The following is a 15,796-nucleotide window of genomic DNA, read 5'->3' on the forward strand; positions in this document are numbered from 1 at the left end:
CAGCATTCTCGATCCTAGTAGAAGATAATTGCACCAGGTTTTGGGGGTCAAAATTAGCAGAGCATACACTGCCTCCTTCTCTCTCCCGTGGTGTCTCCATGGCATTGTCCTGAGGGTGTTGATCAGTTGGGGTCATGTCTGTAGGGTTTTGAGGATGGTCACTAGAGTAGAAAATTTGTGAATTAGCTGGAGACTGGTTCATGATGAGACTATGTGTGATACTTCAAATAAGTTGCCAAGTATACTACAAAATTGCAGGAATATTGAAATGAACGTATTGACAGTGCCTATTTCAGATAAAATTGTGTGGTGTTAAGAACTTCAAGTGTCATGTACATAAAATACAGATATATAGACCATCAATGTGACTCAGGTATGGCAGCAAACATAGAGAAAATTACTATTAATAAAGCTCTTAAAATTCCTTGAGACTTACAATGCCAGTTTTTTAAGTTCTCTGGATCCTTATATGATATATTATAGGCTTATTATTATAAGTATCAGTGAAATTTTGCTTGCTGAATAATATGACTATCATGAAAGGATGATAAGTAATAACTGCTCTGAATAAGATCAATATTGATCAATTCACTAATTATATATGCTGCAGAATAAAAATGCTTGGTACCAAGACAGCTAAAACTATATATCACAAGATGAATTAGGAAAATAATGAGAACTTCTAAGATATTGTATGCTGACATGAAACACAAATATATCCCCATAAAATATTTCTTTATAAATATAATTTTCTTCGAATAAATAAATTCTCTAATATTTTAATAATTATCACATGGATTGTTAGCATTCACAATATTGTGAGCTGTAAAAAATATATATTTATTTATCAATACTGATATGTGGAGCTTCAGGTCAAATCAGAATTTAACAAATTGGAACCTGTTCAGTCCATAGATTCAATAGAACATACTTTTAACCAATGAACAATAATAATCAATAAAAAATAACAATTTTTATAATCTCTGAGTACCATTTGTGGACTCGTGCCGTGCATGGAAATAAGCTCCCTATAGTATTAAATATATTTCTGTAGATCACTCTAGTTCCATATACCTAATAGTGGTTGACACGTTGCAAATTTTTTAAACTTGAATAAAATTTATATAGCGCTTTACATAATTCCCCATTTTACTGATTAAGGCCTGCTAATGAGCTCATTTGGATAATTAGCACTCACTTTAATGATGTTCTTAAGTTCTTGTAGAATAATTAACTATCTCCAATAATTAATTAGTCGGATCCTTTTGACTCTGCAGGGCTCATGTATGGTCCAGATTACGTATAAGTTTCTATCAGTACTAATGATATATTCACGGGAATAAATTACAGTTAAGAACTCTTGAATAGCACTGAGTTCACAAATAATCAAACATTAATTACACTTATATAACATTAGAAAAAGAGACAGGTTTGAGTCTTTAAAAATGATTGAAAAGAGACCCTATCTCCCTATGCTGCCATATTGGTCGAGTTCACAAACCAGAGAGAAAACGTTCTACGAAAAATTCTCATTCCTTCCTCTAGCAATTTGTAAGCCTTCTTCTGATTGGCTTTCTAGTCTTGGTAAAATGTGATGTAATTGGTTACTCAAGATTCAGGATTTCTCCAACTTTTGTTGAAGAAATAAATAAAATTTTTATATACAACTAACCTATATAATAGCCTGTGCGCACTCCAATAAATAAATCTCAATATATGATACTACAATGCAGTATACATTTAATTTTTTATGTGAGCTTTCTTTGTATACTCTTGGTTTTTCATACTTATTTAGATTTCAATAAATATTCGAATAACATAATAATTGTTGTTTTCTCATTACATAAACCTTCTTTGACAATTAATATGTACAATTTTATGAGTAAAATATAATTTAATTCATAATAGTCTAGTGAGCAATCAGCTGATTTATTTGATATTAATCCAATAAATTGTCGATTGATCTAAGATTGATTGACGTATTAAATCAAAACAAAGGATTCTAACCTCAAATTGTACAAGCAATCCCTTTTTTTATAATCTGCCAATAATAAACAAAGCCGCTTTATAATTTCATTTCTGCCAAAGAATTTCCATTACTGCATCATTATCAATTTGCATGGTTCTCTTATCGCTTTATAGATAATATGACTACTCTTTTTCATGAATAAGATTCGATTTTATTCGAATGATACCTTGACTAGGCCATCTATTATTTCAGTTCCACAATTCTGTTAAAGATTAGTTGGTTTCTTCAAAGTTATTTTATGGTGACAAGACACAATGTCATAACTGGAATAAAAATTTATATAGCGCTTTAAATAATTCCCCAATTCACTGATAAAGGCCTCCAGTTTAATGCGCTCATTAAGAAACTAGCACTCACTTAAATGATGTTCTGAAGTTTTTGTAGAATAATTAATTATCTCCAATAATCAATTAGTCAAATCCTTTTGACTCTGCTGGGCTCCGGTATGGTCCAAATCACATATAAGTCTCTATCAGTATTAAGGATATATACACGACAATAAATCACAGTTAAAAACTCTTTAACAAACACTGAGTTCACAAACAATCAAACATTAATTACAAATACTTGATATTTAGAAAAGGGACTGGCTTGAGGCTTTCAAAAATTAATTGAAAAGGACCCTGTCTCCATGTACTGCTGTATCAGTCAAGATCACAAGCCAGAGAGAGCATTTCTTAGAAAAATTCTCATCTCTTCCTCTAACAATTTGTAAGCCTTCCTCTGATTGGCTTTCTAGTCTTTGTAAGGCGTGATATGATTGGTTACTTAAGATTCAGGGTCTCTTCAACTTTTGTTATACACAGAATAATAATAAGATTATACATAAATGACTTATATAATAGCCTGTGAGCATTCCAATTGAATGTACCCAAGATATGCTCAAAGCTGGCGTTTTCCAACATTTTTATATTTTTTTCGGTTTTTCATTAATTTATGGACAGAAATTGTTTAAATCTGTTCCACAGGTCAATGTAATATTTTTTTAAGTTCAGAGTAAGTTGTTTTTCCAGGGTTTTCAGGAACAACTGAATTTGAAAGTGTAAACTTGAGGTAATGGCGGTGACAAATCAGAGGGATTCTTTTCTCCAGTTTTTCATTTAGCATTTTTCATTTATGCATTTCTATGCATATTTCTTCATTTCTCGGAAAATTCATACTTGAGAAAGTTTGATATGGATGTTTTGTAGGTTAACCACTTCATTCCTATAATCACGTATAAGCCTGTGGTACTTTTCTGTAAGCTGTGTAATTCTCATTGAAAAATATGATATAACTCAAAAAAGCTATGAATGACTGAGAGAACCAGGCGTGATTTGAGGAAATCCATAGAGTAAGTGCATGAAAAATATATGTCAGTTTACTCGCAAAAACTCCGGCACTCTATTGATTCTTAATTGATTGTTTATCACAAATGACAATGTATTGCCAGGTCTTGCAAGACCCATTGCATACTATCACTACATTATAATGGAAAAAATGAACAATTAACATATTCACAACAGAAAATAAATATGTAGATGGGAGTACATAACTTTTAGAAACAAAGAGTAGAACCTATTTGTTTACTGAATAGAAATGAGGAATACACATGAAATTCTATCAATACAAAGTAAATGAAATAACTCAAATTAAATTTTCTTAACAGACACACACGCACACACACACACACACACACACACACACACACACACACACACACACACACACACACACTGTCACGTGGTACTTTAGTACCATCAAATATTTTAAAATGAACCAATGAATTTTAATAGAATTATAAAAGGGAAAGGAGGTTAGACCTAGTCAAAGGATCAATCAACTTAAATCGAATATTATTAGCGATTAGGAGTAATAGTATTATCAAAAACGATAAGAAAACATGTATAATTGTGATTCTATAACTATGAGAACCCATTGGCAAGATTAAAAAATTATAAAGTGGCTTACTTATTATTGGCGGATTATAAAAAATAAAAGTTTGCATGAACATTGAGGTTAGAATTATTTGTTTACATTTTGAAAAGAATTAGTCGATCTTGAATAAATCGATAATTATTAGAATCAATGCTGAGCGAATCAGCTGATCATTCGATCAACCAGTATAACAGGTTGAATTATATAAAATTTACTCACAAAGGATATATTATGTATACTAAAGGAAGTTGATGTATAGAAATACAAACAACTATTATTTCTGTATAAATATTTATTATAATCTAAAAAAGCACGAAAATTCGGGGTATACAAAACTCATATAAAAAACTAAATGTATTATCTATTAAAATCGTATGTTACGATTTATTTATGAAATTAATTCAAGATAAACACTCCATATATTTGTATAAAAACTTTTTATTTAATTTTTTCTATTATAAGAAAAAGAGGAAGCCCTGATTCCGAGGCAACCAATTGTATTGAGTTTATTTAATTGAAGACCAATCAGAGAGTAGCTTACAAAATTATTCTAGGAAGAGACAAAATTTTCTGAAAACCTCCTTCTTCTGGCTTAAGCTCTTGACCTGAGAGGACGCACATAGAGTTCAGGGTTCTTTCTTCCTTTTAAATTTTAAAATTACCAAGCCAAACCCTTTTTAAATGTGAAATATTTGTATTAAATGTTAAATTATCTGTGAACTCAGTGTTGTTGAAGAGTTCGTAATTGTAATTGTTCCCATAAATATATCTTTAATTCGGAAAGAAATCTATAAGAATCTGGACCATGCGCTAGCCCAGCAGAGACGAAAGGAGACTGCCTAATTAATTATTGGAAATAATTAATTCAATCCACGAGACCGTCAAGAACTTTATTTATGTGAGTGATAAGTCAAACGAGCTCGTTTTAGGTTTTCCACGTTGTAATGTATTTGAAATTTGGGTAGATGTAAAAATCCCTAGCTGAAGTACTAATAGGTCTGAATAAAGTAACTGGCTAATATCGCCAATGAGATAACAATAAAGATTAGATAGCATCAGCTTGTTCTGGCTAAACGGTACAATAACCTAAAAAGGAATTGAAATAATTTTTCGCTAATATATAATATTATATAAAATTTTTGAAGATTGAGGTTAGGTATAAACATTCAGTGATCGGCGACCTAACGATCGACCGAGCCATGCAACGTAGAATCTGACCAAACCCCTTGGCAGAGATCTATTGCGGCAAAACGGTATGGAATTTGGAAGAACAAATGGTCATGTGGCTAACTATTAGGAAGCATGAAATAAATATTAGTATATAGAATATTAACTAGCATGTAGAGAGCATACTTAAAAAACCTAATAAAATAATTAAATGTATCCAGGAAATAGGAGGTTACCAAGCGCATGAATACTGAAACAATTTGCATGCACCAATCGCATAATGGCAGTTAATAGGCGGCAATAGTATGCCAATTCAAAAATATTTATATATATTTCTATAAATGATTGGGATTTATGTAAAATTATTGTATAGTCCATGTTATAGATATGGCTCGAAGGCAAAGAAATTATTAAACATACAACATAAGTAATAATTTAATATTTCAGTACGATCTATTTGAACCTTAAATGGCGGAGGACTAGGATATTCAAATTTTATGTAAATTTGAAAGTCGGAAATAAGAATTGTAAAATTGAGAAAGGAGAACCATCACTCGCCTGCAAAATGCCACCATGAGAGGACCCTAAATATTTTAGAGCGCAATACCTTGCTATAACTTGTAAAAGCTAAAGTTAGATTGAATTATTAAATTTCTTAAAAGACTTTGTGATGCTCTTATAAAGCAGAAGTCATTTTCAATTTCAAATAATTTTTGTAACCCCTTGGAAGAGACGATTCCGGCTACCATAGTCCAGGACCACCAGGAGTTGGATCGACATCAGCGGCTTATAAGAAGATTTCGACACGTGAGTGAAAAAATTGAATTAGTGATGGGCGCCCTTAGTGCTTCGAATTACCTAATAATCAAAGCTAGCTCGTCGAAAGGGTTTTCTTATAAATTAAGAATTTAATAAAAAATACTTGCGCAAGTAAATATAGGATTAAAGGTATTTTATTAAAGGAATAATGAATCAGTACATTTCAGAAAATTCTAATAAATCAAAGAAGTATAAAATCTAGGCTATTAAAACATATTCATATGATCTTTAATTTTTGCAATAATTTGCAATAATTTGTTGTAGCTCTAATTCACTAGATGAATTGCTCTACTTATTCCATCAGGTGCCGAATCTTGCACCCTGAGATAAAATATATATTCAATACAAAGACATCTACTAGATATTAGAGAATTTAATATATATATTTGGATTATTAGTTGCCAATTTATCAAGTTGATCTTAAGGAACCTATTTTTAATTGAATTGTCCAAGTCCACAAGTATTAGCAAGCTTATATCGCAGTTACATGCAAAAGGATGCATATGATTTAAAATAAAAGCACATGGTAATGTTTCGTGCTATAAATCTAGAGTATAATGTTTAGACTGTACTGATTTCAATTATTGTTCTATTTTTATATTTTATATTTTTATCGCTCTTTATATTTTTGCCTTAATCTATTTTTTGCATTATTTGTTAATATATGTATCAAATTGTTTATGGTGTGCAATTTATTTTTAATTCCTCAACACTATAGGATAAGTACCATATATATATATATATTTATTTTTTTTCAATGAATTACAAGAATTATAGAGGAAGCTCATACCTGGGCCTATAAAGATTTCTATGAGACTGTATCCTATTAAAAAACCACGACCTTATTTTTATAATTATATCAAATATTTCATGCTCTACCGACTGATGCCAAGCAGGAGGCTAATCGTTATTTAAATATAAAGAATAACGTCAGAACGTATAGTGGGGAAATTAATTGAAAGCGCTATTCAAATTGACCTGAATTAAAGAAAAAGTCACAACGTGTTGAGTGATATCACATAGTTCATAAGAACATTCTATAAATTTATTTGATATATATATAGGAAGCTTACTTCCATGCACGGCCCGAACTCATATAAATCCCTGAGATCTCATGTTTGATATTAATTTGTTAATTATTATTTTTGCTAATTGAGCAAAGTATATCATATCAAATCTATGAACCAAACAGGTTCATATTTGTAGGATTTTGAATTGACTGGAAGTCTAAGCATCAGTATTGAATATAATGTGTTTATGAATTTGAAACTCACTACTGTGAAAGCTATTGAATCTTGTGATAATTATTCAGATTTTAGAATGAATTTATTTAAGAAAAATTATAAATATATCGAATGTTTTATATACACTGTTTTATGGGAATATATTTTGTGTTTTATGTCAGCATACAAAACCATAGAATTTTTTATTATATCCTAACTCATCTCGTGATATACAGTTTGAGCTGTTTTAGTACCAATAGATATTCAGCAGCATATAAAATTATTGAATCAAGTAATATTGATCTTATTAAAAGCACTCAGTATTTATCATCCTTTGATGATAATCATATTAGTTTGCCAGAACAAGTATATTGAAAATTATATTAATAAGGTTCCAGTTATATCATATAAGGATCCAGAGAGCTTCAAGAACTGGCGTTGTAAGTTCTAAGGAATTTTGGAAGGACAAATTGGTGAATACCTGTATTCATGACGAGCGTTTTAAGAATCAACTAGAAACAACTATAGTTGGTCTTTATTATTCTCTAGTGGGTACATGGTTACTGATAATCAGTCATCAAATATTCTTTTAATTTCCTCACTGGTATTCTTCAAGAACTTCATAGAAGCAGCGGTAAGAACTATTAATCACAGGTCATTGAACCTTATGGTGATTACTTGTATTTGTAAAATTCATGTATCTACCACTGAGCTAGAGCTGAGGTTTGAACCCAGTAATTTTGCGAGCCGGACGGCCTTAATTTTTTGTGAATTTATTCGCCAAAGAGGGAATTTAGCAACTGCTCTTATAAATATCAAGAACATCGCATCATCAGTAAAGGTTTTGAAATTTACCACCATACATAGTTATAGCTTCATAACGTGGGGCTCTATCATAAGAGATAACCCTCCAAGGAGCACAACTTCACAACACACACACACACGAATAAACACACACACACACACACACACACACACACACACACACACACACACACACCACACACACACACACACACACACACACACACACACACACACACACCACACACACACACACCACACACACACACACACACACACACACACACACACACACACACACACACACACACACACACACACACACACACACACACACACACACACACACACACACACACACACACACACACACACACACACACACACACACACACACACACACACACACACACACACACACACCACACACACACACACACACACACACACACACACACACACACACACACACACACACACACACGTGCGCGCGCTCAAAGAAAACCCAACAAAAAAAATTTAAATAAAATACTGAGAGAAAAAAAAACAAAGAAAAAAAACTACTCGTTGCCCTCCAAAAGTAATTTGAAAAGTCTCATCTTGAAAACGCTTAGTGAAACAGGAAAAATGACATGTTCAGGAATAGCATTCCAAAGTCTTGCAGCAGTGACCACAAATGAAGAATTGTATCTTGCAGTGCGATGAATAGGAATCTGCAAGGTATACAAATGAGATCTCGTGTTGCGATTTGGATTGACATCAACAAGACGGATGAAATCATCTGCTAGATAAGTAGGGCCCTCCCTCATGACCAGAATTCTATATACTTGACAAAGAAGAAAATACTGTCTACACTTATCCAATTTGAGCCAACCCAACTCCATGAAGAATGGAGTGATTCGCGAGAAACGCCTTGCATCAAATATGAACCTGACTGCATAGTTCAATGAGCGTTGGAGCCGACCATTCAACTAATTTGTTATGTCGTTATAAGGGATGCAGCATTAATCAAAGAATGGCATTATCAAGGACATGACAAGGGTAGTGCGAACAGCTCTGGGCAGAAATCTTCTTATCTTTTTAAGTTGATGCATTCCTCCAAAAACCTTATTACAAACATGAGTAACTTGTTCTCGCCAGCTCAATGAGCGATCAATTAATAAGCCAAGTACTCTGACACTGGAACAGTAAGGAGTATTAGTATCATTTATGGTCACTGGAGGTGCACTAGTGACGTCCAATTGGTTCAACAGCCCAGGATGTCCAATGACAATACTTCAGGTTTTTGAAGGGTTAAGCGTCAACCTATGAGCAGAAGTCCACTCAACAAGCAATGCTATATCGTTGCTCACTTGATCAATGACATGTGTGTACTGCGATTTTTGAAAATGTGAATAAATTATCAGGCCATCAGCAAATAGATGATAAGAGGTATTGTTGAGAATCATTGGAGCACTTTTAATATAAATTGAAAATAGAAGAGGACCTAACACCGAGCCTTGTGGGACTCCTTGATTGATAATATGCCAAGAGGAGACGTCACCAGCTGTCCCCACCACAGCCTGAGATCGACCCACCAGGTAAGATTCGAACTATGCCAATGTGGAGAGAGAGAAATTGCATTGATTTTTCAACTTTCCCAACAGTATGAGATGATTCACATTATCGAAAGCTTTGCTGATTTCAAACTGTACCAAAAGAGTACCAGCAGTCAACTTCTTGTCCAGTGCAGCCCGAATATCATCAGTTATCTTAATCAAAGCAGTGCTTGTACTATGATGAGGTCTGCATCCAGATTGAAACTTGGCAAAGAAATTGAAACGAGACAGATATTCAACCACCTGCCTATGAACTATCTTCTCATGTGCTTTGGATATCGAACAGAGAATATTGATTGGGTGGAAATCATTGGGAGCTGATGAATTTTTAGTTTTAGGGATAGGTTAATCAATAAACACTTCCATAAGTCAGGAAAAACACTTGACTGCAGAGAAAATTTGAAGATGTGGGTGATTGTGGGAAGCAGAATGGGAAGTAGCTTTTTGTAGAGAAGAATTGGAATACCATCCACCCCTTTAGCGTTTTTATTTGCATTGAGGATAATATGAGATACTTCTGCCGGGTAAACATATGAGTAAAAGAATGGTTCATCTGGAAGGACATGAAGAAACTGGTTGATTAATTGGTTTTGTGCTATCTCCTCATTATTAATAGAGGTAGTTGGGTTGATGGGTTCAACAAAATAATCATTTAATTCATCTAGTGGGAGATCAATGCTATTATTTTGCTTCTTATTCCGATGAGCACCCAGACGACGGACATTATCCCATAGAAAAGAAGTAGACTTATTACAATTGAATGTATTGTGGTAGAATCGTAATTTTGCACTCAGAGCCAGCGAGGAGCTTGGTTGTCGGGTTTGGTGATAACAACCAAGCTCCTTGCACGCTAGCGTCAACTAGTCTCCCCGACAGTAAAGGTGCTCTTTCAGGAGCTTAGTTAACGCCGTCAGTAAATCCCCTCGAATGTGGTTTCAAAAGGAGCTTTACTGTCGGGGAGACTAGTTTTCGGGGAGACTAGTTGGCGCGTTCCTCCCATACTACATTGTGAAGATAACAAATGATGTAATGTACAGGATTGAGAAAACTGAAGGGAGAACGGAATCAAAGGTTGTACACATTAATCGTCTAGCACCTTATCAAGGAAATCTGGATATTGGAGACCAACATCCCTAAGGGGGGGATATTGATGTAGACAAGCCCTACATGGATGCTAATCATGTGACCACAGTTTCCAAGGTGACTGTTTCATCAATAAACGTTTACAAGTAAATAACTATTAATAGTTGGATTTTTATGAGAGATGCTCAAAGATGATGTATTTCATTTTTATCTTGTTCTATATTGTGAACTTTTAATGAATGAAGTGTTAATACAAAAGCACATTTACAACAATACTACCATTCATTATCACTTGTAAGCAATCACTCACACAATTGCTGTTGGAATCTGGGCACATTATTTCAATATCCTTTATATTTTCCTTGATTATTGTTTCCATTCTTTCTCTTCTCAGACTGTTCCCTAAACCAATAGCTGCAAACACTGTATCCACTGCAATTATCAAGTCACCCTCTTCAGCTGTTGGCTTTAACAAACATGAAATGAAGAGATAAGAAAATATAGATATGTTTAATAAAGAAAATATATTGGACAATTGAATTAATCTAACTGTAATGTGAATTGAACATATGTGAAACTTCGAATACCTTTCATTTCAACTTTGTAGATACATGCATTGATTCAGCAACGGTGCGTGGTTGGAGGATTAAGCTACCATATATGTTTTGTCTAATGACAGATCAGTACCGTAAAGCAAACCAATGTTAATTAGATGACTTCGTCAGAGCTGGTTTCTTCGACTCACTCATGTATACTTGGGCTGATTTGTGCACTATACTCTACATTCGCATTCTGAGCTGATAGTGATTATGGTGGAGTGGATTCCCATTTTTACTTTCCTTGCCCTATCGTGTGTGTGTGTGTGTGTGTGTGTGTGTGTGTGTGTGTGTGTGTGTGTGTGTGTGTGTGTGTGTGTGTGTGTGTGTGTGTGTACACGATATCTCATCTCCCAATTAACGGAATGACTTGAAATTTGGAACTTAAGGTCATTACAATATAAGGATCAGATACGAACGATTTCGATCTGATGCAATTATTCAAGATGGCAGCTAAAATGTTTAAAATGTTGTCAAAAACAGAGTTTTTCGCGATTTTCTCGAAAACGGCTCCAACGATTTTTATTGAAGTTATACCTAGAATAGACATTGATAAGCTCTGTCAACTGCCACTAGTCCCATATCTGTAAAAATTTCAGGAGCTCCGCCCCATCTATGCAAAGTTTGATTTTAGATTCCCAATTTTCAGGCTTTAGATACAATTTAAACAAAAAATTCCAAGTGGAAAAGATTGAGCATGAAAATCTCTTCAATTAATGTCTAGTAGCATTTTCACCTAAAATTGAAAATAAGCTCGAAATTCGAGAAAATGTTATTATTTCAATTACAAACTGTCGGCAACTGTTGATTCTATTAAATCATTCACTTTGAAGAGATAGCAAACTTCGTGTGTCTCCAGCCTTATTGTCCTGTCACCAGCTGGCTTGGATCTTTGAATAGTAGACTTGAGATGCGCGGGAACACTAGCGTCAGGTGATAAATTTTCATAACGGCAAGGGAAGTTGTGTGAGTGCGCCACACCAGATTTTTGAAATATTGAAACCAATATAGTAAAATCTCGGTTAGGGTGAGGGTACAAGATTATTTCTCTACGGTTTTGGAGGGTAAAAAATGGTACAATGATATTGTATAGTCAAATTTCATTTTTGATGTGATGGGGGGAAAAGTGTCCACCTGTTCCCCTCCTCTTATCTTGCTCATATGTCCGTTATGGTTGAGATACAAAAATTTTTGTTGGTGGTACAAAAATGTACAAAAAAGGTAGGTACAAAAATATGGTATAGTCAGATTTCAATTCTATTGTAGGGTGGGAAAAGTGTCCACCTGTTCCCCCGCATTTTATATTGATCAAATCTCGCTTAGGGTGAGGGTACAAAATTATTTCTCTATATGGGTTTTGAGGGTACAAAAATGGTACGATGATATGGTATAGTCGAATATCATTTTTGATGTGGGGGGAAAAGTGTCCACCTGTTCCCCCCCTCTTATAATGCTTTTATATCGGCTTTGGTTCAGGTACAAAAAGGTAAAATTGTTTTACAAAAATAGGATATAGTCAGATTTCAAGTTTGATGTAGGGGGGAAAATAGTATCCACCTGTTCCCCCTTTTTATTTTGCTTGTATCTCGGTTATGGTTAGGTTACAAAAGTTTTGGTTGGTGGTACAAAAAGTACAAAAATGCTGTCTAGTCAGATTTAAATTTTCTCGTTGGGGGGGGGGGACAGGTGGACAGAGCCCTCAACTGGTTTCTTCCACTTACTCATGTATACTTGGGATGATTTGTACACTCTACTGTACATTCGCTCTCTGAGCTAATAGTGGTTATGGTGGAGTGGATTCCCACTTTTTCGGTTGAGACAACTTGTACCACTACCTCCATAAACAAAGCCATAGTGCATGACAGGTGGTTGATGGTAACGTCAGCACAGGTAGGGCTCCTACATCAATAAAAACACTAGCTGATATAGATCAGCTGAAATCAACAAAATTTTATCGGTTTAGGTGCCCTACCTGTGCTGACGTCACTAGAATGCACTATGGCCTTGTTATTGAGTGTACTCATCGTCAGCTATCATATAACAACCACTATACAGGTAGCAGTGGTCACAGTTCAGCTGTTGAGTTCTTGAAAAGTTGTATCCTGAGAGTGTCACAGGCAGTAAAATAATTAATACTTTCAGGCAGACAGGCAGGACCTCCTATATACTACCGGACCTCAGCCTAGAAAGAAAATAGCCGCCGTATGTGGTGGTCTTATAGAAATTCCTACTGAGGAAAAATCACTAATCAGCTGTTAGAGAGCGTCTCAGTTTGTCGATATCTCAGCTCGTCCAGTTCCCGTTTAAAATATCAATCCCGGCCACCACATACAGCGGCCATTTTTTTGTAGGCGCAGGTCCAGTATATAGGAAGTCCTGGGTCAGGTCTGAATAGAGTGAAATCCATAAGTACACTGGGTCTGACGAGTTTGACACTTGGATATTTCTTTATAGATAGGTAGCTTACCAATGGCCGATCCTCATTTTTAACCTGATTTTCCTGATTTCTACAGCAAGACGTGATCTTTTTCAAAAACATGTTGACAGTCAAATGGATTTTTCTCATAGTTTTCTTCAAAGCATTATTCTCATAAAGACACTGCAACAAAGAATATCAGTAGCCTATAAAAGGTACTAAGAACCAGTTCGGGATGCAACTTGAAGATCCTCTCATCTTACATAGGCTAGTATACGGAACCATAGTCTGTTAGCAAGTAGAAAGGAAAGAAAATCTTTGAATATTCCAAGGAGGGACAGACAATCGAACTCCGTCAATTCATGCAGACACAAAGAGTATTATTTAATTGCAATTATTCAAATTGCGTTCCATCTCCACAGCATCCAATAATAATTATTTAATTATTATTTAACGAAATTCCAATTAAATGCTGCAAATCACCCTGAAGACTTCTGCTACTGCAAATATTGATAACAGGGTAAACAGCTAGGTGGAAGGAAATTCGATGATCGTTACTATACAGAAACTATTTTTCAGCCCGGGAAACGAACCCAGTACCTCCTAATTGCCGGTCAGGAATGTAAATACCTTTACACCAAACAGACACTCCCCGGACAGCAGCGCTCATTCTATACAAAGCCATAGCGGCCAGCCAGTATTATATGAGCGCTGCTATCCGGAGATTGTCTGTTTGGTGTAAGGGTTAAGCATTCCTGACCGGCAATTAGGAGGTACTGGGTTTGATTCCCGGGCTGACAAATATTTTGTTTTATAATAGCGCTCATCGAATTTCCACCTAGCTGTTTACCCTGTTGTCAATATTTGCAGTAGCAAAAGTCTTCAGGGGGATTTGCAGCATTTAATTGGAATTTCGTTTAATAATAATTTATTAATAAATTAGGATTTGGAAAAATGCAACTTCCAATTTATTTCCATCTGTAGCAATAATTATTCGTAAAAAAACGTTGAATAATTATCTCAAAATTATTAATAATAATAATTCAAATACTTAAATTACGACATAGCAGTGTGATTTTAGCAGTCTGACTTAGCAACCCTCACAGTGTTGAGGAAGGGCCTATAGTGTCCGAAAGCGCTCCAAAAACGAGAGTAGAAGCTAATAGCTTTTAATCATAGAAATCAGCAAATGTTGTAATTTAAGTATTTGAAAGTGATCATAACAAGCAGTTCATAATGGAAGAAGAAATTGAATAAATAATTGAAGGTGGATTCAAAAGAGAGTATCCCACTTACCAAAAGCAAAATAATAATAACTGGCAAAAGAACTTGGTATTTGAAATTCAACAAAAACATTTTTAAATATCGAGTTGAAAGGAAAGTAAATACTGACTACTGACTGATCTATTTGTTGAGCACTATTTCCAATATACTGTCTTGAACCATGCTCGGGTATTAATTAACTCTTGTTTGTTGTCTTTTATAGTGACGTCAATTATGTCTTACTGAGATAATATTATTAGTTAACTTGATAAATTCTAGCTACAGTACACTACTATAGTGAGTCCTAGATTCATCTAAATCTGTCAGCATTGGAGAATGTGAAGAGTTGGTGTTATTCAAAAAGAATTCTGACAGTGACACTGAGGTCCACCTTATAATGGCAGTGTTTGATTAGCATTTGTATTGCTATTCTTGTCTATCATTCAAGAAAGCGGATAGTGCTATCTATCTCTTTTTCGCTCTGTTCTGTTGCCAGATCGTCTTTTAAAAATGTATAATTAATAATTAATCAACCAAATATTTAATCTTGATTATGAAAATTCATTATGAAATTATTGAAAGAATAATTTCTTGCTTAATAAAATATAATTTATTATTTTAAACAAGAATGAACAGTTAATATTACATCAATAAACTTGTATCAGCTACCGTCTATAGGAAGCATTGACAGGACTGAGGATCGGCAACGTTGTTCTCCTATCTTTCTCCACTGCCATTATAACGTGGGCTTTACTTTAAGATTGTTTTAAGTAGTTTGAATATTGTGATGATAAAACAGCTGTAATATTTATAATCTGTTATCTCTGTTACTAAGACACATATTTAATGTCGAATAAAGCTCGTGTTGAGTCCAATTCTAT

At 34.3% G+C, this 15,796-nt stretch overlaps 1 protein-coding gene across 1 annotated transcript in view; it reads right to left on the reverse strand.

Moving 5' to 3' along the window:
• The window catches only part of LOC111049734, a 29,217-nt gene extending 14,136 nt beyond the window's left edge, over nt 1-15,081 (reverse strand). The window contains exons 1-3 of the mRNA XM_039435397.1: nt 14,949-15,081; nt 13,704-13,835; nt 10,951-11,106 (exon numbers count right to left, since the gene is read on the reverse strand). Coding sequence (XP_039291331.1) covers nt 10,951-11,106; nt 13,704-13,835; nt 14,949-15,008 — 348 coding nt within the window. The 5' untranslated portion in view covers nt 15,009-15,081. The remainder of the gene's footprint in view (nt 1-10,950; nt 11,107-13,703; nt 13,836-14,948) is intronic.
• Nucleotides 15,082-15,796: the final 715 nt, after the last annotated feature.

Source organism: Nilaparvata lugens, chromosome 9, assembly GCF_014356525.2.
Source record: "Nilaparvata lugens isolate BPH chromosome 9, ASM1435652v1, whole genome shotgun sequence".
In the NCBI taxonomy this organism is placed as follows: domain Eukaryota; kingdom Metazoa; phylum Arthropoda; class Insecta; order Hemiptera; family Delphacidae; genus Nilaparvata; species Nilaparvata lugens.